A 21,475-nucleotide genomic window follows, 5' to 3' on the forward strand; every position below is an offset into this window, starting at 1 on the left:
GACGTTACAGTGTTTCTAATCGTCATTATGGCACACCTAATAAAGATTAGTGGGCCTTGGAAGGGAATAGTAAGGACGCGCGGCGGCGGCAGTGAAGCCGGGTGGGAGGGGACGCGGGGAGGGGAAGAGTAGGCACGAAACGATCAGGAGGGGACACATGAGGACGGAGGGGCGCGAGACCTCAGTTTGCGGCGACCGCCGGTGGTCGGCTCGGCATTTGTGTGAGAAGAAAGCGTCACCACCCACCATCCCCATACAACGTCCCAGTTCCTTTCTTACCCAATTTCCCAACTCGTCGTCGCACCCAATATATTGTCCGAGTGCGGCTCCTTGTCCAACCACACAGCACGAGTAAAATTAGCTGCGTAGGTACGGCCAACAACAGCCAAACAGAGAATCCGAAGAAGGGACAAAGAACGAACGAGAGGAAACACTAACTGCGTCATGAGGGCGGGCGGCCCTGGGAAGTCGTCGGCCAGTGGCCACATGCACGCACCACGGATCAAAGGTCAAAGGTCAAGGGCAAGGTGATGATCACGGAGCTGCTCACGGTGACGAGCTATTATATATGGCCACTTTTGGTCCTCTGGAGCCCATAATTCGGGATGTTATCCGATACCTCGTCCATTGACCTCAAATTTGACCTTGAAGGTCAAAGGTCAAGGTCAAGGTCATGGTCACGGAGGCAGCCCACGGTGACGAGCTATCAGGTATGACCACTTTTGGTCCTCTTGAGCCCATAATTCGGGATGTTATCCGGTACCCCGTCCTTTGACCTCAAATTTGACCTTGAAGGTCAAAGGTCAAGGTCAAGGTCATGGTCACGGAGGCTGCCCACGGTTACGAGCTATCATGTTTGACCCATTTTGGTCCTCTTGCGCCCACAATTCGAGATGTTATCCGGTACCCCGTCCTTTGACCTAGAGTTTGACCTCTAAGGTCAAACATTAGGGTCAAGGTCAAGCAAAATAAAATGTAGCCCTGGCGGCCAAGTATCCACTGGCATGGTTGCTTGAGACGTGGCAGATCAACTTCTTTACATTTCGCCCTACTCTTTCTTTGGGAAATGGTGCCTATCTTTGACCTGGTGTTTGACCCTGAAGGTCAAGGGCTAGAGCCAAGGTCAGAGTAGCGGAGGCTAGCCAACGAGGCTGGCCGTCGTTTGGGACCGTTTTTATCCCGCTCCTTCCATAAATTCGAGACGTTATCCGGTACCCCGTCGTTTGAACTCAAATTTGACCTTGAATGTCAAAGGTCAAGGTCAAGGTCACGGTCACGGAGGCTGCCTACGGTGACGAGCTATCAGGTATGATTACTGTTGGTCCTCTTGAGCCCAGATTTCGGGATGTTATCCGGTACCCCGTCCTTTGACCTCAAATTTGACCTTAAAGGTCAAAGGTCAAGGTCAAGGTCATGGTCACGGAGGCTGCCCACGGTGACGAGCTATCATGCATGACCACTTTTGGTCCTCTTGCGCCCATAAATCGGGACGTTATTGGGTACCCCGTCCTTTGACCTCAAATTTGACCCTGAAAATGGGTCAAATGGGTAAAAAAAGAAAATGAAAATGGGTAAAAAATAAAAAAACACCTTAAAAATGTATTTTATGTCCATTTTTGGAATCAGCGTGTCCTACATGACCTGATTAGGTGTTATCAGCGAATTCCGAATCCGACGCTGAATCCGTCGCTATCTTCACGCACGTACATACATTTGAGTAGGTATCAGTTTTGGTGATGTGGGGGAGTGGGCGAGGGCACCATTAGCGGAAAAGTTTTACTTGAGGCGGGGTTGAGGACCCACCCACACTCCCCCGACATATTATCAGCACATGTGCCGCGGCTGATGGCTCGCCACGGCCGACTGACTGCTCGTGACCCAGTCCGTCGATGGCCGTCCCACGCCGGTTACCCACCATTGAACAGACGGAGGGGAAAGCTGGACACGTACCCTGAGCCAGGCCGGCAGCCGTACCGCTGTTCCAGGCAGGGGGGTTCGCTCCCGTGTCTTCAGCATTACGAAAAATGGCAACAGCCCGTGAGCAGCATCAGCGCTCACACATATGTTCAAGGAAAACAACGTGTAACTAGCTGCTGATGACGGCCCTCTCCACCAATCAGCGCTCGGTAACTCGAGCGCTGATTGGCTGGTAGCAAACGCGTCATATGTGGGTCTCATTTTTTGCTATCAGTGAACGCGTTATTTAATACACAGTGGCCTATGGAGAATGGCACGCGGAATTGAAGGTCAGTGTTTTATTGCTTCGTACATGCGAATGGGGGTATTTGAGTGGCATTTGACACCATTTTCGAAATCTACAGTGAATTTTTGATCGACTCATGTATATATTTTTATGAATTTGACAGTATTAGTGCTACATAGCCGGTGTTTTATGTTGGTGTTGTTTCTCTCGACCTTTGTCTTGGACTTTAATCATATCTTTTCTCGAAAATGCTTGCCATAACCAGGTCTAAACTGTATCTGTATAAAGGGAATATGTGTTGAATATGAGGGGAAAGTAGTAATGACCATTCTGCCTATCAAACTGCCAGAAGGTGTGCTTGTAAGGTGATTGAAACTGCAGTACGTGTTGCAGATGTGGGTTTGACATTAGCATTGTTGTTGTAACCCCACTTGCTCTAATAAAATGGCAACATGGGGAGGGGACTGGGGTTATGTACACACTATTGCACAGCCTGGTATCAAGCTGGTTGATATGTGGAGGATAATGAAAGCATAAAAGAATGGGAGCGTTGCGTCTTGTGACTTATGTCAGTTGTCATTTTAAATCAAATGATTGTGATTGTAACTTTTACTTCAATTATTATTGCAAGTTTTGACCTTTTAATCATCAATTTTTATGTGTACCAATTTCATATGCCTGTGTAATGTCTGCGGCTTTGTGCAGTGTGCGTGTCTTGAAACAAACCAATTTATTTTACCTTTTTGTACTTAGGACAAAAATGTGATGCCTATTACCATTGACACTACTACAGCTAACTTTGCCTGTATTCCTATCTTTCAGAGGCATTCAATTCAATCTGCTTTCCAGTGCAGTACCAAGGAGGCTGCAACTGAAACTCGCACAAAGGCAATCAAGTGTCACTTCATCAGCCTACAGTAACAGCCCATCTGTAATCGAGATATGGATGAAGGGACATAGAAGAACAACCAGTTCAAACATGAAAAGATTGTATTTTGTTTTGGACTATTTCTTAGCATAACAGAACAGTACACTTGCTGCTTTTTATGTTTGCCCTGTGGCCTGTGTGCAATTTTGAATAATTTTAACCATGAGATGCTTTTGTCAACCATTCTCTTTACATAAGCTTCCTTTGTCATGCATGTGTAATTTTGAGTTTACATGCATGATGTAGGCACATTTCCCTTGGCTTCATAAAAGTTAAAACTACTTGCAAGCTTTGGTTATGGACATTGGTGCTATGTATGATGCTTCAAATGTGTCCAGTAGTTGATGAAGGGAGAAGAGGAGTAGGACAGCTGATAGCTATTACCAAAAGTATGTGCTTGTCTGCACTTCGGGCTGTTAAAACCCTCATCTTTTGTTTCTTTCCTGTGTGCCCATTGTTTCCATGGTGCTATACATAAACGTCAAGTTTGAAGTTGGTATGTCCCCTCCGGCTCCAGCCTCCAACCAGCCCTGCTGAGCTCTGTCGCCGGCGCGGTGTGTCGCAACGTGCTGTTTCTCCACTCCAGCCGACAGCTGCTAGGAATCGTCCTGTGCCATGCGCCATGCGACACAGCAATTGTAAGCTGCAGGTCACATTCGGACTGATTGGCTCCGCGTATGTGCAATGTGCATCCGGCCGGGAGCTAATCGATATCAGGGACGTGGGTCGGACTGTTGTGGCGGCGTGCACTGTGCTGGTTGAAGTTGTATTTCTGTTAGTGAAAAGCATTAATACATAACCGTGGCCGCAGCCCAATGTTATTGTGGATTTCAGAGGGAGTGGCCAGTCAGGAGGGCCCCATGTGGGTATGGATCCAGTGTCCAGTGGGATTGGCTAAGATTTCCGGCGATTGATAAACGCTTCTATGATAGTAAACCTATTGAGTTATGAGGGGAGGTCACGTGACGGAGCTGACCTTACTAAACTCTTGTGAAAACACGACACGTACGAACGGTAAGAAACCGACAACTCTTCTTTCTGCCAAGTGTCATCTTTCTGTGAAGGATTTCTTGGCTTTGAGTGTTCAGAAATTGCGTTGTTTTTGGACTGTGCAGAGGCTCACGAGCGACAACATATAGGTCAACAACCTGACGTACCTTAAATATGCGACTTGTACCATAAGATCCAGCTTGATCAAAAGATAGGACATTTCAAATTTCATCTCTTTATCTCAAAAGAATTTTGAGCTATCGTAAAAACCGCCAGTGTGGCACCATATCGCCTCCGCGCGCGGTCGGAAGGTAAAAGTTCGCCGGCTCTAACTAAACAAATAGTCGCCGTATCGCAAATTCATTGACGGCGTTCGAAGCGTCGTTCAATTTACTTTCGAAACATATCCTAACATTACCATTTAACTGCCTAGCGCAATCACCAACAAGCAAAAGTTCCGCGCATCCCTCCTCATACAGTGTTAGCGGCGGCCGGCCGCCGGCCGCTGACCCACATTCGCGTCATCAGGGAATGCCGCAACTAATTTATTGTTTCCAACTTTTTCCCCGGAGCGTTCTACCTGGTTTATATAGCCTTGGTTCCAGGCACAGCCAGCCGCCGAATCAAGCGTGTATTTAAAACTCACCGGTAAAAACATTGTGAAACAAAACAGCGCCATCACCAACAATTAACAAAAGTTTACATGTAATGAAGATGACCAAAAGAAAAAATAAATAAACAAATAAATAAATAACACAACAAATGTACTTAGCTCAGTCATCATGGTTCAGTAGTAAGCAAGAGAGAAGCAACACTTCGGCACAGCAGCATTGTGCAGCGCCGGTACTTAAATATCGGTCATCTCGAAATTTGTTATCCGAACGACACAAGCAAGTCATTTCAGAAGCCATTATGACGACATTTCCAACAAACAAATACAGCCCTGTGTAAAGTACACTGTCTATAACAGTCAATAAACAATCCAGCAGTCCAGCCCCGAGTCGGGGGTCCGATTGTAGGGCGGGCAATGCGGCCAGAGGCCAGGAACCCGCAGCTCAGAGCCACCGCCGGGCCAAGGCTGCCACACGGCGTGTGCATTGCACGCCTGAGTAAATCCCGCCGGATACAGATCAACAAGGCTTACTATGGAGATTCACGCACTGTTCAGTGCTCAGTTAGGGACACTAGTCAGCTGCTCGAGGTGGGACGCGCGGCTGTGCCCTCTGTCGGGGCCCACATTGTGCAGCTGGCCAGAACCAGCACGCTCAGCTCGTGCGTCCGCAAACACTCCAACTGGACAAACAACAAACACTTGCGCACTTGTGATGGAAGACACTTGGCATGTTGGAAGCACGAACACTTTAGTGATAGTCGCGAGATAATTTCAAAGCCGGCGGGTTGCTTCCAAAGCCGAGGTCCACAACCCATCGGGATTTGACCAATTGGTCATAACCCTCGCCCTGGCAGGGCATTTTTCATAACACGGCCTGGCAGGGGGGGGGGGGGGTCGATGCGACCCCCCCTCGCGATTGGCTCCTATGGCACCTAGAAACACCAAATTTGGTAGGTAGGTGGGCCCCCTGGAGTTCTCGCCCCTGTGCAAATTTGGTTGCTCTAGGTCAATATTTAGGGGGGTTTTGGGGGGTATAAATGTAAAAATTTCGCTAAAAACAGGTCAAAAGTTTTTCGCTTATAACTTTTGATCTAATTAAGATAGAGCAAAAAGAAAAGCACCAGTGAACTCAGAACGTCAAGGCGCGTAGAATGATGTACCTTTTAGCTTGCTTAAGTGTACTTAAAGTTTTTCTTAAATTTTAAGTAAACTTAAATTAATAAATTAAGTTAAAGTTAACCAAATTGCATCATATCGCATATCATTCGATTCGGCTGATCACCAGGAACACAATGATACCATTTTTTTAAGCTCTAGCGTCATTATGTGCCAAGTTATTGGCAAAAACGTCATTTGACCTCAGTTGACCTCATTTGACCTGACCCATGGATATGTACACCAAACGAAGAAGCACCAAGTGACCTGCTGTTAAGTACTGTGGTTTTAAAGCACAAAAGTGATAGAACGAAGCGGATATCTCCAGTATTTTCCGAATTTAGTATTTTCCCATAGGCTTAACATTACGACGTAATGACCTCTAACTGACCTCAGGTCAATGACCTAAAAAAACCCGAACTATATGTTATACAACTCGGTGAACTTAGCACATCCTGAAAGTTTGAAGGAAATCAGTCCAAAACTGTGAGTTGGACAGGTGCAAAAAGAAAATTGAAATTTGACCATGACCTTGTACCGGTTTTTCTGACCTAGTGACCTGACCCGAGGTCACCCGGACCTGAAATTTTCAGGTCACATGTAAAAAGGTTGCCCCATAGGCTGTGCCAAATTTGGCGGCGCTGCGCGCCGCCGTTTTTACGCTATCTTCGAAAAACCTTAGGGGGGGGGGGGGGTCGCATCGATCCCCCCCCCCTGCCAGGGCGAGGGATAATCCTCATTCTTTGCCGTAAACAACGATACCTTGAGCAACGATGCAACAACGATTATAAAATACCAGGCGTGGTAAAGGGAGCCCGAGTGTGATTTGACGCCTATGGGCATAACAGTAAGTGCACGTAACAACAGTCACATATCAAGAACATGGTAAATGCAAGACACTCAACTGCCGACGCAACAACGACAAAGACAGGCCGACGCATTCAACAAACAGTAGAAAACTTATAAATATCTATCAAAGTTCAGCGCAGCCTAAGTAGCCACTTCTAATATAAACCCTTCTACCAAAATAGAGGCGATTTCTGAAACCCATATGACCTGGCTAGTCGCTTTGCGAAGTTATACGTGCTCAACGTACCCCTATTATACTGGCGTCCTTAGCAAAAACAAGTTTACGTACTATAATGCTTGCTTATAAGTTATAGGCAGTTCCCACAGTTTCAACAGCTTCTTTCCTATTTGTTAGCTGTAAATTAAACGAAATGTTTGTACAAAAACGGCACGTAAGGTTAATGTATGAAGCGCAGGACAAACCACAAACCCTCATATCTGGTAAAAAAAGAGCGCTAACAGGTGGTTGCAGGCTTCAGTGCCATCCTAAACAACTCATTATGTATCACAAGAGCTGCCGAAAACGGTACAATCGGCACGGCCAACATATTGAGAGATTTCACTGACCTAGGAGCCACACTGAAAGCACCACGATGTGAGCCTGATAAACACATTCCAGTAGGAGTTGCTTTGCGTCTCCACACAATTTTAATGAAATTGAGTATACTCGTTGTCCGGGCATGCTTTATAAGCTATCGACCCAGAAATACTTATGTAATGTAATTACGATTTCTTAGCCACTCAGATGCAACTATCGCTTTAAGATATCAAGAGGACTCTTCGCTACACAGATAATCTGTTGGTTTGGGAAAACCTACGCAAGTGAGCCAGCTGATACTTCCCCAAAAGGTAGGGCAAGGGAAGCCCCGGTGTTCCCCTGAGTCCCCGGTGGTCCCCTGAGTCCCCGGTGGTCCCCAGAGTTCCCCAGAGCCCAGAGAGAAAGACAAGGCGTTCCCGCTCAGGCGGCGGCCGACCTCGGCTGGACCTCACCGTTCCGCTCGATGGTGTAGCGCAGCTCCCGCACCACCTCGTACGGGTCGAGCGCGATGGCGCTCAGCGCGAACATCTCGATTGCCGAGAAGTCGGTGCGCACGGAGGTGCAGTCGCCGCGCGGCACGAGCCGGGCCAGCGCCGGGAGTCGGCCGGCCGGCTCGGCCAGCGCCGGCAGCGCCAGGCTGCTGCTGTGGCAGAGCCGGCCCAGCCGGCGCTCCACGGTGGCCACGGCCAGCGCGTACAGCCGCGTGAAGTCTGCGTCCGGCTCGGCCGACACCACCCAGATCTCGGCGTCCAGCACCGGGTCCACGGCGGCGAACGCCACCGCCGCGCCCAGCCGCGCCGTCAGGCCCAGCGCCGCGTGCGCGCGCACCAGCGCAGAAAAGTAGTTGTCCTGCGGCCAGATCTCGGAGAAGAGCAGCGCGGCGCGCCGCTGTCGCTCCCAGCCGGCCGAGTAGTGCGCCGGCGACAGCATCACGTGCACGTGCGGGTGCACCTGACTGGCGCCCGCGTGCTGGCCCACGTCCCACATCAGCGTGGGGAAGCGCAGCTGGGGACGGCGCGACTGCTGGTCGCGGCTCCAGCGCTCCGCCAGCGCCACCATGTCGGCCCGGCCCTCGACCGTCAGCCGCAGCGGGCTGTGCTCGCGCGACAGCACCAGCGCGTGGCCGCCGTCCAGCTTCAGCGTGTTGCCCACGACGGTGGAGAGCGGTGATTCGAACCGGCCGGGCGGCTCGCCGACCAGCGCCGTCATGGTGCGCCACTGACAGAAGTCGCAGCTGCCGCGCGTCTCCTCGGCCAGCGCGTGCAGCTGCTCGCGCGCCGACGGTCCGGCCGACGGCAGCTGCGGCCGAAATGCGCGCACCGGGTTGAAGGCCACCTCGTGCAGCACCAGGTTGTTTGTGACGTGCAGGATGCGCTGGTGTCGGACGATGTCCATCAGCTGCTCCGAGCCGCCCACCCACGTCAGCACCTTGGCCAGGAACGGCGCCGGCAGCGTCACGTTGGCCTCACGCTGCTCCACCGTGAACAGGGTGTTGAGCCAGCCGGCCAGCGCGCGGCACTCGGGGTGCTCGGCGGTGTGCAGCATCTCCAGGTGGGCGGCCAGCTCAGTGAGTGCCGGGCGCAGCTGACCACCCAGGCAGGTGGCGTTGTACCAGTCATCCTCCCGGTCCGGTGGCGAGTACTCACTCCACACTGGGTACTGGAATGGCGTCAGGGCCGCCAGGGTGCTGCGAGATGGCGGAGGTGGTAACAGCTCCTGCACAGCTGTCATAGTCAACACAGTGGTGCAGACGATCAGCAGTGCAGTGGCCAGGGTGCGCCAGAACCAGCGCTGGGCCAATGTCCGCTGACGCCACATTTCTCTGGAACAAATGGACCAATCACTTCAAAGGGTGATTAGGCAGCCATTTTACATTTTAAAACTTCCGCATTGGGACACTGAGTCAACCTCAGACTATTACATGTAACTTGTAAGGGAAGGTTAGGTACATACCTAAGGTCTGAGGTCAGGTTACATAATGTTTATTTCTTTATCCTTGTTGAAAACAGCCATTCAAGATATTTTCCAGATTGAGATGAATATTTCTCCTGGAATCCTTTGGAATTGAAGCGACCTGGATTAGAAGCACAGTACCTAGGTAGGAACGTACCGTCAATGATGCTCACCTGAAATGTCGCTTACAGAGTGGAAGAAGGAAGATTCTTCAGAAGCCTACCTCAGGGTGACCTAGGGCTGTCACCCTGGAGCAAAGCCCTTTAGCAAAGCAGCACTGTTGCTTCGCCCGCCACAGCACAGGTATATAGGGCCTTGCAGCACATAATCTCGCCACGACCCCATATATTTGAAAATAGGTCAGTGAAAGCTGTCATGCATCTTCCACACAGCCCTCTGAGCCTCCGATCCCAATCCTAATCCAATCAAAGCAAAGTTTTCGCTAGCACGCTTGATGAGGCTAATGACGTCATTTAATTTTGTTTTTGCTAAAACGCAAGCTAAAACGTTTCTTTTTACCTTTTTCCCAATTAATTCACCAGGCATTTATTCGTAAAAACACTTCTCTGCTTGGAAACAAAAATCAGTTGAGTGATTGAGAATATCATAATTCATACTTGAGTGGTTATCAGAAAGAATGATCATAGAAATGACATGATATTTGAAAAGTTGCTCGCATCCTACCTAACGAAAAATAGTGATTTTAAGTCTGCAAAAATGGGTTTGAGGAGTTTATTTTTTGCATTTATAATTTTTTGTGTGTATTTGGCATGCTTTTTTGGTAAAGTACTTGTAAAATCCAAGAAATTCCAAACTAAAATAAACTCTTACTATGACGTAACATAAAAAGCTGTTTTCATCGAACGTTAAATTTTGGCATCGCCTTGAATCATTACAATTTTTGCGCAGCCGTTACATGAAATGGTTTTGCAGTCAGCGATTTTCAGGTACTGTAATTATTTATATTTTGATTATGTGTGAAACAGTTCCTGGTCTAAAGGTAGGGTAGGTAGGCCCAGGGTATATAGACCCGTAGGTATCTCAATCTAGTACCCAATTATTCTGTATTCACAGTGATCAGTCTAAAAACAAATAAAATTTGTGTCAGTGTTCCTGAAAAGTCTAATGATTCTATCATCTATGTCATGTCATCTCAACTCAAGCTGAAACCTCAATAAGACATAATTTATTGACACATTTGTTTATTGCATAAGACTGCAATAAAGTCATCAGAAATTTAATGGTGTAAAAATGAAATCTCTCAGATTGTTCTTCACAACAGTTGGTAGCTTAGCTAGTCATTAATTTCAATTTACATCAGTAGGCGGAACTATGGTCAAGCGTACCCATTTTCGGGAACGCATTTTCGTTCCCATGTTTGGGAACGATAAACCCAAATATGGGAACGCCATGTAGGCATTAGTTAAAACAAGAAAAAGAACCGTTAAATGACGTCCAAAAAATATAAAACGATCGTGAACCACCTGATATTTGTCTCAATATTGTTGGGAAAGAGTTTGATATTGTAAGGCCCATCGTAGTTTCAAATCGTTCCCCTATTTCTAAAGCAGTCCATCATCCGGGCCGCGAGCCCAAATTTGGGAGCGCTCTCGTACACTGGCGCTGCAAGCGTTCCTTATTATGGGAACGGCGTACCCAAAATTGGGAACGATTTCACCGACGCCTTTCAGGGGCTCTTTTCATTAACAAGCATCACGTCCAACGCCGCAAATTATTGTTAACGCAACAATCATCAGATGACCTTTCCGGCAAGACCGTCGCATGTTTCGTCCGGTCTTCTGCGCTTTTATTCCCGTCGATCTCGCAGCGGGCACGCCCCCCCCCTGCAGGATTACGTAATTCACAACGCTCAGCGATGTTCAACAAGGTCTACCATACCTATATCCACCGTCCGCGCCGAGGGTGGAGACATGTCAAGCACCTGTCTGTTTATCACCGATAGTTGACGAGCACAAGGAAGTATCCAAAAATGGGAACGCTGAATATGTTACACCCTCAAAACACCTAGTCCCAATGAAAATCTAGTTTTTTCCTTTCTTGATGAGTGTAAGTGGCAAAAGGCCTGGTAGGATGGGCACGAGGAATGATCGAAATCAGCATAAAAATTATAAATAAGTCACACAGAGCGACCTATATCAGAGAAATTCCCCCAAAACGATCACCCTTAGAAACACGGAAGACAAAAAACACGCTCATGACGCTCCTTATAAAACAACTCTAAACAGCTAGCATCCAAATAAAATATGTGTATCTTGGATGATATAATACAGCTGAATAATTTTAAACCACTGAAACTGAGTTAACAACAGTAGTTCGGTAAAATCACTGACGTTCCATGCGGTCGTGCGCCCCGACACCAAATGTCACCAATATTACCCCCGGACTGTCCGCGTGTTCGCTTGCATATGTCAGCATCTGGTGTCGCTAGTATGAAACTTCATAACCAGGCGAAAATTATTATACTTGACCTCAAAATGTAAAAAACGCTTCATTTTCCTTAAAATTGCAAGTTAAATGTAGTATAACCCATGTTTTCACCATTCCGTCATTTAAAAAAATCATTAAAAATATCATTCGACGGTCAATTTCCTTGTGCAACGGTCAGATTGAAGATAATTTTATAGAGATTTAGTAGATACTTAAATTAGCGTGCACTTTTTTGAGACGTGATGCACTAATGAGTTTTAGTGGGCGAACGGCCGAAAAATTACCTTCCGTTCCCATAAATGGGAACGCCCGTTCCCATATTTGGGAACTCCGTTCCCAAAAATGGGAACGTTCCTATAATTGGGTACTCATGACCATAGTTCCGCCTACTGACATGAACATTTCTTGGCAACACGCAGAAAGGCAGGAAATGGAATGCTTTGTTGGAACGTGCTGCCTGTATAGTCTGTTTAAAACGTTGGTTTTTGTGCTTTATTTTTCAGCCATTCACCAAGCAACACAGCTATGGATGAGAGTGTGCTTAACTTCAATGTGGGCGTGCTGGGCCACATAGACTGTGGCAAGACATCTCTGGCACGCGCACTCAGCTCAGTGGCCAGCACGGCCAGCTTCGACAAGAACCCACAATCACAGGAGCGAGGCATCACCATCGACCTAGGCTTCAGCAGCTTTAGCGTGCCGGCGCCCGCACACCTGCAGGCAGAGGCGCCGCGCCTGAGCACCGTGCAGTTCACGCTGGTCGACTGTCCTGGTCACGCCTCGCTGATCCGCACCATTATCGGAGGTGAGCCGCGCCCTGGGCCGGGCCGGGGGAGGGGTCCGGGCCGGCGGCTGGGCTCTGCCCCGGGTAGGGCCGGGGAGAGGCCTGGATCGGCAGATTAGATGGCTCCGTTGGTTGCAGGGTTGCACTGTTCTGGAGCCAGCATCCGGTGTGTGTGTATGGCTTTTTGTGGTTGATTCGAAGTGCGATGTGATTGTGATTGATGTGCTGTTTTCGAGCATGGTTGTTTGTTTATGTGCTTGTTTATCTGTTTGCTCATGTTTGTCTGTTTGGTGGCGTCTGTGTTCTCAGAAATACCACGGGAGGAGTGGTCTGGGCAGGTATGAAAATTGTAAAATGCAAAGCGATAAGGCAATCATGCTGGCAATTCGAACTCGGTGTCCCAGTGTCGCTAGATCTAAGCACGTAGTTTCCACGACTTTTCACACACCTCATCACATGACAAAAGCCGAGCAGCACACACAGTACACACACTGGTGTCGGTGAGTGGACACTGCACCGCTGGCTGGACGCCGTACACTCGCACACACTCGCGGCCGGCGCGGTGTAGTGGCGGGTAGGCCAACAGGAGACAGCAACAGCGGTGACGCATCCCTAGCTGTATCTGTAAATCCGAAACATTTCACAGTAGACCATTTTAAGAGCGGAGGCGCCGTAGTAATGTTCTACTCCCGGTCGGTGCTAGTTTCTACCAGTGGTGGCCGATAAAGTGGCGGTAGAAGCTCGGCTGGTGGCGGCTGTTGGTTTCTACCAGTGGTGGCCGATAAAGTGGCGGTAGAAGCTCGGCTGGTGGTTGGTGCGGTATAATCCAGTTCGCGCTGCGGTTTATACCAGCGGTGGTAGAAGCTCGGCTGGTGGCGCCTGTTGGTTTCTACCAGTGGTGGCCGATAAAGTGGTGGTAGAAGCTCGGCTGGTGGTCGCTGGGGTGGAACATGGGCTGCGGTGGCGGCCGCAGCGGACCGTACGCCGGCCTCAGCTGGCCCAGTTCGCGGTAGAACGGTGACGGCAGCTGCTGGCCGCCGAATGTGAACGGCGCGGCGGATATCGGCACCAGCAGCAGCAGCAGCAGCAGCAGCAGCAGTGGCGGCGGCGGCGGCGGCCAGCGGCGGCGGGACATGGCGGCAGACTGACCCGCCGCCGGCCGCCCGGCGCAGCCTGTCGGCCCGGAGTGACGGCTGCCAGTCACCCAAACCGACGGCACCCGCACCGGTTCCCGCCCGGTGGGGTGGGACTCTTAGAGAGCCGAACGCAGGGGTTCGTATGTCGATGCGTCTTTCGTGGTGGGCAGGGGCCCGTCAGGTCTCAGTGTGTTCTACGTGTTCGGGAAGGTCCGTCAGAGCACCTACGCGGCCTATTGTGTGCCAGTGTGTTCTGTGCGGCGGAGTCCGGGGAGGGATCCTCAGACCCCCTTGACGCGTCCTTGTGTGTTTTCTGGGCGGCGGGGAACGATCCTCAGAGGGCCTGACGCAGCCTTGAGGGTGTTAGGACGTTTGTTGCAATGTGTTCTTGAGCGGCGCCTGTGTGCTGTTTGGCTGTCCGTCAGTGACAAGTGATTGACGGCCGCTTTTGCGATAGCGGCATTCTACGTGTGATTTGATATGTGATGTTTTAAAGCATTGTCCCGGTTTACCGCGATGTTGAGTCGATTTGCGTTGCCCTAGATGTTTTTTTTTTCTGATTTTGTTTTTGGTGCCTTTCACGCTCACTGCTGATGCTCGGGTGCACTCGTCCTCTCGGGTGACTATCGAGGCTCGTATTTCTCTTTTCTTCTGCAATCCGTCTGACGGCATTTATTTGTGTCAGTCCTGAGAGGCGCGGGCATTTTCCAAAAACGGCCAACGACAAGAGCTGTCATAACCCGGTGCGTGGTCCCCGTTCCAGGCGCGCAGATCATCAACATGATGATGCTGGTGGTGGACGTGACGAAGGGCATGCAGACGCAGACGGCCGAGTGCCTGGTGATCGGCGGCGTGCTCTGCAGCAGGCTCGTCGTCGTGCTCAACAAGATCGACCTGCTGCCGGAGGCCAAGCGCGCCGCCCAGGTCGAGAAGATGACCCGCCGCCTCCACGCCACCCTGCAGAACACGCGCTTCCGCGACGCGCCGGTGGTGGCGCTAGCGGCGCGACCGGGCGGCGCAGAGGGCGCTGGCGAGGCCACAGGTGAGCCATGCTCGGCCGGCGCTGCCCAGTCGGCAGCAATTGCTTGCGATCGTTGCATTACGCCAGGGCATATTTAAAGGCACTTGCTGCGTCCCATTTCTAGGTACCCCTGCCTTTAAACGATGTAGCACCTGCGGATTTGACCCACTGCGTCCCTACCCTACACCCTGTCCTGTACCTGCCCTGTGCCCTGCTCTCTGTCGTGCCTTGAGCCCTGTCCTGTTCCCTGCCGAACATGTGCCCTGTTCCCCGCCCTGTGCCATGCTCTCTGCCCTGCTTTGTGTCTGCCCTGTGTCCTGCTCTCTGCCCTGCCCCATACCCTGACCTTGTCCTGTCCTGTGCCTTTCCCTGTGCCCTGTCCTATATCCTGGCATGTGCCCTGCCCTACACCCGACAGTTTGTCAGCGGTTTGTATACCTGTGGGTGTGTGCACGGGTTGTGCGATACCTGAGCGAGCGTCATTTCAGCGAACGACATTTGAGCGAAACATTTTCAGCGATTATCAATTTAAGCGATTGACTTTTTTAGCGATTGTCAAGTCGGCGAATTCAATCACAGCGACTATCAACGTAAGCGAGGACCAGAATCAGCGAAACCAAATTGAGCGAATATATGGTGGTCAATGGGAGACCAATTGAGCGAATACAGTTACAGCGAAACCGAACGCGACGAAAGTCAGTCATTTCTACTTTTCGGAAATTCTTGCCCTTTGAATACCCGTTTGGTTTGTGTCATGCTTCAAGCTGCGCGCGACAAAATAAAAAATTGTTTTAAAGCTTGAAATCTGTTATCTTGTTCTAGTAATCTTGTTGGAAACCTGAAACCACAAAAATATCAGGCCTCATTTCGCAACGTTTAATCATTGATCTTGCAACGTTTCGTTTTTAAATTTTTGTTTTATATCATACGTCATGATAACACCTAACAGTTTGTAATCCACCAGAGGTAAATACAAAATTGAATACAATGGATTGGCTACCGATCAGTAGCGGCGGAACACCTTCAATTAAGGGGGGCACCGCCGACTTTTGGTCTCATTCTCTCCATGCAACGCCCATAGGGCTAATGTTAAAATGTCAAAATCAAGGGGGCACGGTGCCCCGGTACCCCCCTTCGTTCCGCCGCCTATGAGTAGGTACTACCGTCTGGACAAAACTTAATATAACTATTCTATTTGTTAAATTCTATAAAGAGCAGGGGGGTGAAATTGAACCGTTGGAATTGTTTAGAAATGTAGCATTACATTTGGAGCTCAATGTCTGAGGTCTTTGGACGTAACATTCGCCATCCAGTTCCGGATAACCATGAGAAATTCCGAAAACATTCGCGCGTATACGCTCGCAAAAAAAAGAACGTTACAGGACGATAAAGCGTTTCGCTGAACTGGCAGTCGCTCAAATTGTAGTCGACGAAATAGATGTCGCTGAAATATAGCTTTCGCTAAAATTGATAATCGCTATATTTGATAATCGCTGAACTTGATAATCGCTGAATTGCCATTCGCTGAAAATGGTTCGCTCAAATGACGTTCGCTGAAATGACACTCGCTAAAGTCGCTCGCACCGGTGTGCACCAGGCCGACACCCATACGCGCTTCTATATATATGCTTTTAGTGCCCTGTCATGATTGTGAATCGTAGCATCGTAGCATATGCCCTCTGCTCAACTTCGGGACGCAGCGACAATTTGATACAAATGCCCTGCATTACGCTCTTTGTCTGATAAAATGATTGTCATCTAGATGTTTTCCTGGAAATTAATCTCACTTCAACTTTCGCTAGGTTTGCTAGCAAATTAGCTTGTGAATAGCCATCACAGGACTGATAGCCGTTGGATAATTCTCAGACGCTTTAATGGCCTTTATGGTTACATGCTAACCGGACACAACAAACGTGTAGAGAGGGAACAGTCCTCACTTCTCGCACAGGAACGGGCCAAACAATTTAATTCAAGCATGTGCAGGTAATTATCAAGATGGCAACGTGAGATACTGGCGAGTGCAACTGCAGACAGCTAGCGGGAAACTCGACGAATATATAGCGTATTATTCAAACATTATGTATCTTCTTTCGTATCTGTGTAGTGTGTACGTCCTGCAGAGCCTCGCTCAGCAGGGGACCTTCCCGACCCCCCCCCCCCCCTTCTGGCCATATATTCCCGATAACCAGCCAGCCTACTGCTGCAAAGAAAAGTCACAGGATCTAGTAAATGCTATTACATCTCCTGAGGCCTGTTTACACTATCGATCTGGTTCATTTCCCTGCCTGATCCAGACACTGGTCTACAGGGTGGAAAGTAATTACGCGAACATGTATTTTCTTACAATTTCGCCCGTCAGTGGAGATTTTGTATGAGCGCGGGCTGTTATGGAACATGACTGGTCGTGTTTGTTGTCGCCTCATCTAACAAAAGTGACCTTACTTTGAAAAATGACTTGGAAGGTCTACAACACCTCTCGGCTTCGAATGGTGCTGACGCCATACGCTGCTCAAGACCAAAATGGGCAAAGAGCTCAATTTGAAGTTGCCAGGGAAAGCGTTTGTGATTATTTTGGCTGGATTGGTGCGGAAGGGACTCGGAACGGTCTCGGCACCAGCATTACTCAATTACACCTTTGGATGAAGCATAATAAAACTTAAGAGGACTTAAAAAGCAAAGCCGTTGGCGGCAGTAAAACCTCGGCGAATTCAGGCGCCGAATGGGTGGTCACCATTTCCGCGACCAAACGACAACAGTCGACCTGAAAACAGGCGAAATGGTTTACTTTGGCCGGGTACCCGATCTAAGATATCACGATTCATACATAAATCCGTGAAAATTCGAAAATCAAGCCGTACAAACAATCGAGATGGCCAAAATTCATGAATTAACAGCAGGATTGTCAATTTAAGTTTTCTAAAGACCGCCAAACCTGAACAGAGGAGGACAGGCAGCTGGCTTTGTGGTTGGGTGAGACATCTTCGAAGCTATTTCATCCGTCAAACCTGCAGAACAACGCGTTGGGGGCTGCTGATGCGTCCGACGTCCCGCCCGTCCCAACCTTCAAACATCCGGCAAAGGAACACACATCAGCGTGTTATGAGCGCCCGGATGGTGTCAGAATTGCATGTAGTGACCAACAAGGCCACCAAAAATAAAGTATACAACTAGTGGAACATCCTTCCAGACGAGTCTCTTTATCTAATCCATCAATGCACCAAAAGGGGCAAAATGATTGAGCGCACTTTTGTGCCCGACGCAAAGAAACTCTTCTTCATGATTGATAAAGTCCTTCCTCTCACGGCCAAAAAGACGCAAGACTGATGCTTTGAGAACCCGTTCTTCTTCTGGGCATATAATGGTCAATCTGGGAATAGCCCAGACCTCAATTTGATCAAAAATATCCAGGCGACTCTTCAGGAGAGCGTCTAAGAGCTGCTAGTAGCCACCAACATCGATTGCCTCACCAGACAGCTCCAGGAGGCGTGGACTAAGCTTTGGCCAACAGTGCTTGACATGCTCATGTCAATTATGCCTGAACGCCTTTGTCAGTGTATCGCACATAAATAGGAATATATGAAAAGATGAAATTTTCATGTTACCGCCGCTTTTTCCATTGCTATAAGACGAAAAAGTATGTTCGCGTAATTACTTTCCACCCTGTACGCCAGCGGTGATTTCCTACCTTCTGTATCATCTTACCTTCGTCCCTATAAGCTCAGGGTAGACTGTCGGTTTTCCAATTTGTGGATCTTCACGTCACGCAGGTCTGTCACTGTCGCTGTCACGGTGACCACTGCGATGATTGCATCGCGGTATGCCTGGCGGTCGAGGGTTGCAGGGGGAGATAGATGCCTTATCATGCTTTGATCCCGTCGACCTTTGCAGGGCTCCTCCCTTCCGCCACGCGCGTTGCAGCGGCGGACGGACACGCACCGCTGCACAGTGTGGCCGAAAACCAGTTTAGCGCGAATTTAAAGGGACCCTCCCACCTTCAAAAAAGTTTATGAATTGGCATGAAAGTGATTTCGCTCGGTTCAGAAAGAGCGAAAACGAATATCTACCAAATTTCACCGAAAAATATTCACCGGTTTTCAAGATATTAGACTTTTACTTTTGTTTACTTTTTTGGGATCTCCACTGTTTCTAGCGACTTTATTTTAGAAGTGCGGCGTTTGCGGCAGATGTTGCGCGCAAATAGCATATACCACCGCGTGCTACAAAACGTTTTAGTCAAACATTTAAAAATCGTGAGATATCTGTGCTGACGTCACACATTCAGAGGGGTATTCCTAAGCATTAGCCCCTCTGAATCAAAATGCTGCAATTTTGAAATTCAATATTTCCGATTTAAGGCATTTCTCGATGTTGTGAGTGCCGAAACCGGTAATTGTGAGCCAGGGACCCCATTTTGGCTATCTCAACTCAAATCTCATGTTAACCCGCGCCCGGCTGGGGGTCCTGGATTTCCACGCCCTGCTGGGTGGGGGGGGGGGTGTTTGAACACCCCCCTTCTAACTCGGCTCCTGGGCCACGTAGCGACACGCGGAAGGCGGCGTTCGAAAGAGCGTCAAAAATAATGAGGAAATCACTTCGGTCAATTTTTTGGTCAGGTCAAAGGTCAGGTCACCAGAGGTCATTGAAGGCAAAATTTCGCCGATTTCAAGGTAGAATGTCGACAATTTCCAAGAAGCCAACGCATAACTCGGGAACCAATAGAGCTACAGCGCCGCAGAAAAGCGCATTCGATAGCCCTATTAACGCCCTTTCTGAGTAATTTTCTCAGATTTGACCTAACGTCAACGGTTTTGCCTGCAGGGGGCAAAAACTGCAAAAATAGCCTATTTTTTTCGGAAACAGTTTTTCTGCAATAACTTTTGACTCAAGCCTTGTACGAGCTTACTTTTACCGGCATCGTGTTCCTCTTGTCAAGACGCATCGAATGAACTATAACTTGACCTTGAAAGGTCAACTTGAAAATTTGACCTCAGGTCAAGGTCATGACCTGACCGGAAAGGGTCATGTTGCATATCAGTCGATCGGTATCGTCGAGCTGAACACATCTAAGGCGTTTTCATCGTTCTAGCATGCCTCTATCAAAAGTTATTTGCGAAAAACTGTTAGATACTATTCGTGACCTAAGATGACCTCAGGGCATAATCAGGGGTCACGGACACCATTTTCATGTTCAGTGTGTCTAAACCACTTGTAATTCAGTGTTTGGGAGTGTTTATAATGTCTTTCGTCCAAAAGAGGCGCATTTCAATTTTCTCCCATTGACTTATAATGGTGAGGTCGCAAAATTGACCTGACCTTAGGTCATCGATATCAAAATTCTGAGATATACATTTTGTACATGCTATTGCTCTTAGCAATCGCTGAAAGTTTCAAAGCGATCGGTCACTCGGTGTAGCTATGACTGACATTGAAACTTTTTATGAGGTGAGGTCACTTCAAGTGACCTGGTGACCTGACCTTGAATGACCTTGGTCTGAAATTTTCACAACATGTGTAGAATTGATGTATGATAAGGTGTACCAAAAACGGCGGCGCTCCGCGCCGCCGTTTTTGAGATATTCGCGAAAAACCACAAGGGGGGGTGTTCAAACACCCCCCCCAGCAGGGCGCGGGTTAAGGTGGGAGGGTCCCTTTAATCCCAGCGCCGCTCGGACCCTCTGGAAGTGGTTCTCTGGTTCCTAAATTGACACTTAAACCTATGTGAGCTCTTTTGCGATACATTTCAAGTGCTTGCTTAGTGCTTACACGTTACGACATATTTACGTCTCTTTACACACGAAAAAGGGCGAAGAGCTTGCTCACGACGGGAGATGTATTTCAAGGGCTGAGGAGACTATAGCTTTTCTGCGCCTCCGATTCCGACTCCGACATTTGCTTCCAAAAACCAATGCCGACTTTTACTCAGTGCAAAACTGTCGACTCCGACTGACTCCGACCAGGACTCTGCAGCCCTGGCCGTTCTGCAGAGTCGATGGATTTTCGGTGACCCCGACTCCGACTACGGCCCCCAGCCTTCAAAATCGACTCCGGTTCCGACTGTTGCTCCGACTCCATGGATTTGACGGAAACATGGATGCGACCCAACACTCCGAACCGGCTTATTAACCTACCCGGCTTCGTCATTCACCGGCGCGATCGACCGGACGGGTCCGGCTACGGTGGCGTAGCAATAGTCACCAGTGAGACTATGAGCTACCGCGAGCTCCCCCAGCCGAGCCCCGGTGACAACAGCAAGCTTGAGTCGCTGTGGGCTGTTGTGGTGACGGGCAGCGGGCGCCGGTTCATTCTGGCCGCCATCTACCGGCCGCCGCGGCGTACGGTGGCCGCGCTCGAGGCGGACTTTAGTGACTTGGAGCGACAGTACCAGGCCGCTGTGCTCAGTCACCCCGGACTGCCAGTCATCGTCACCGGAGACCTGAACTGTGACATGCTATCCGCCGCCGCTGAACCACCGGGCCGGCGACTGAGTGAATTTATGTCGGATTTCCATTTGTCCCAGGTGATTGATTGCCCTACTTATTCGTCTGGTTCTCTGCTCGATGTTATTCTGGTGAGCAGCAGGGAGATTGTCTCGCGGGCCGGCACGCGCACCTGCCACTTTAGCCCTCACTCGTTCGTGAGAGCCGAGTTAGCGTTACCGCGTCCTGACAGGAAGCCGGTTACCGTCGAGTGCCGCGGGATACAGCGTATCGATGAGCTCGCCTTCTGCTGTGACTTGTCGGCCGCTGATTGGTCCCCTGTGTACCAGACCGACAGCACAGCCGAACAGTGGCAACATTTCCTGGACGCATTTACACCAGTGCTTGACAGTCACGCACCGATGAAAAGGGTCAAGATCC

At 49.4% G+C, this 21,475-nt stretch overlaps 2 protein-coding genes across 3 annotated transcripts in view; one reads left to right on the forward strand and one right to left on the reverse strand.

The window, feature by feature from the left end:
* Positions 1-4,737: 4,737 nt before the first annotated feature.
* On the reverse strand, positions 4,738-9,738 carry LOC122364651. Of its 2 annotated transcripts, none has more exons than XM_043335258.1 (2): positions 9,403-9,738; positions 4,738-9,119 (listed from the first exon to the last, which is right to left on the reverse strand). In XM_043335258.1, exon 2 carries the CDS (start codon positions 9,092-9,094, stop codon positions 7,697-7,699), a length of 1,398 nt encoding a protein of 465 aa, XP_043191193.1. In that variant the 5' UTR covers positions 9,095-9,119; positions 9,403-9,738; the 3' UTR covers positions 4,738-7,696. The 2 variants fall into 2 exon arrangements, with proteins under 2 accessions (XP_043191193.1, XP_043191192.1); XM_043335257.1 differs by having other exon boundaries at positions 4,738-9,098; positions 9,403-9,724.
* Positions 9,739-12,151: 2,413 nt separating this feature from the next.
* Positions 12,152-21,475, forward strand: part of LOC122364644 (selenocysteine-specific elongation factor-like) — a 29,763-nt gene continuing 20,439 nt past the window's right edge. Inside the window, exons 1-2 of the mRNA XM_043335242.1 lie at positions 12,152-12,482; positions 14,361-14,639. Of these exons, the coding sequence (XP_043191177.1) occupies positions 12,203-12,482; positions 14,361-14,639 (559 nt within the window). The 5' untranslated portion in view covers positions 12,152-12,202. The remainder of the gene's footprint in view (positions 12,483-14,360; positions 14,640-21,475) is intronic.

The sequence above is a fragment of the Amphibalanus amphitrite genome, unplaced genomic scaffold (genome assembly GCF_019059575.1).
Source record: "Amphibalanus amphitrite isolate SeventyFive unplaced genomic scaffold, NRLGWU_Aamphi_draft 000689F_arrow, whole genome shotgun sequence".
In the NCBI taxonomy this organism is placed as follows: Eukaryota; Metazoa; Arthropoda; class Thecostraca; order Balanomorpha; family Balanidae; genus Amphibalanus; species Amphibalanus amphitrite.

What these genes read in the sequence shown, in the direction of transcription:
- LOC122364651 (XM_043335258.1), bottom strand. Translation starts at nt 9,094, where the DNA reads ATGTGGCGTCAGCGGACATTGGCCCAGCGCTGGTTCTGGCGCACCCTG.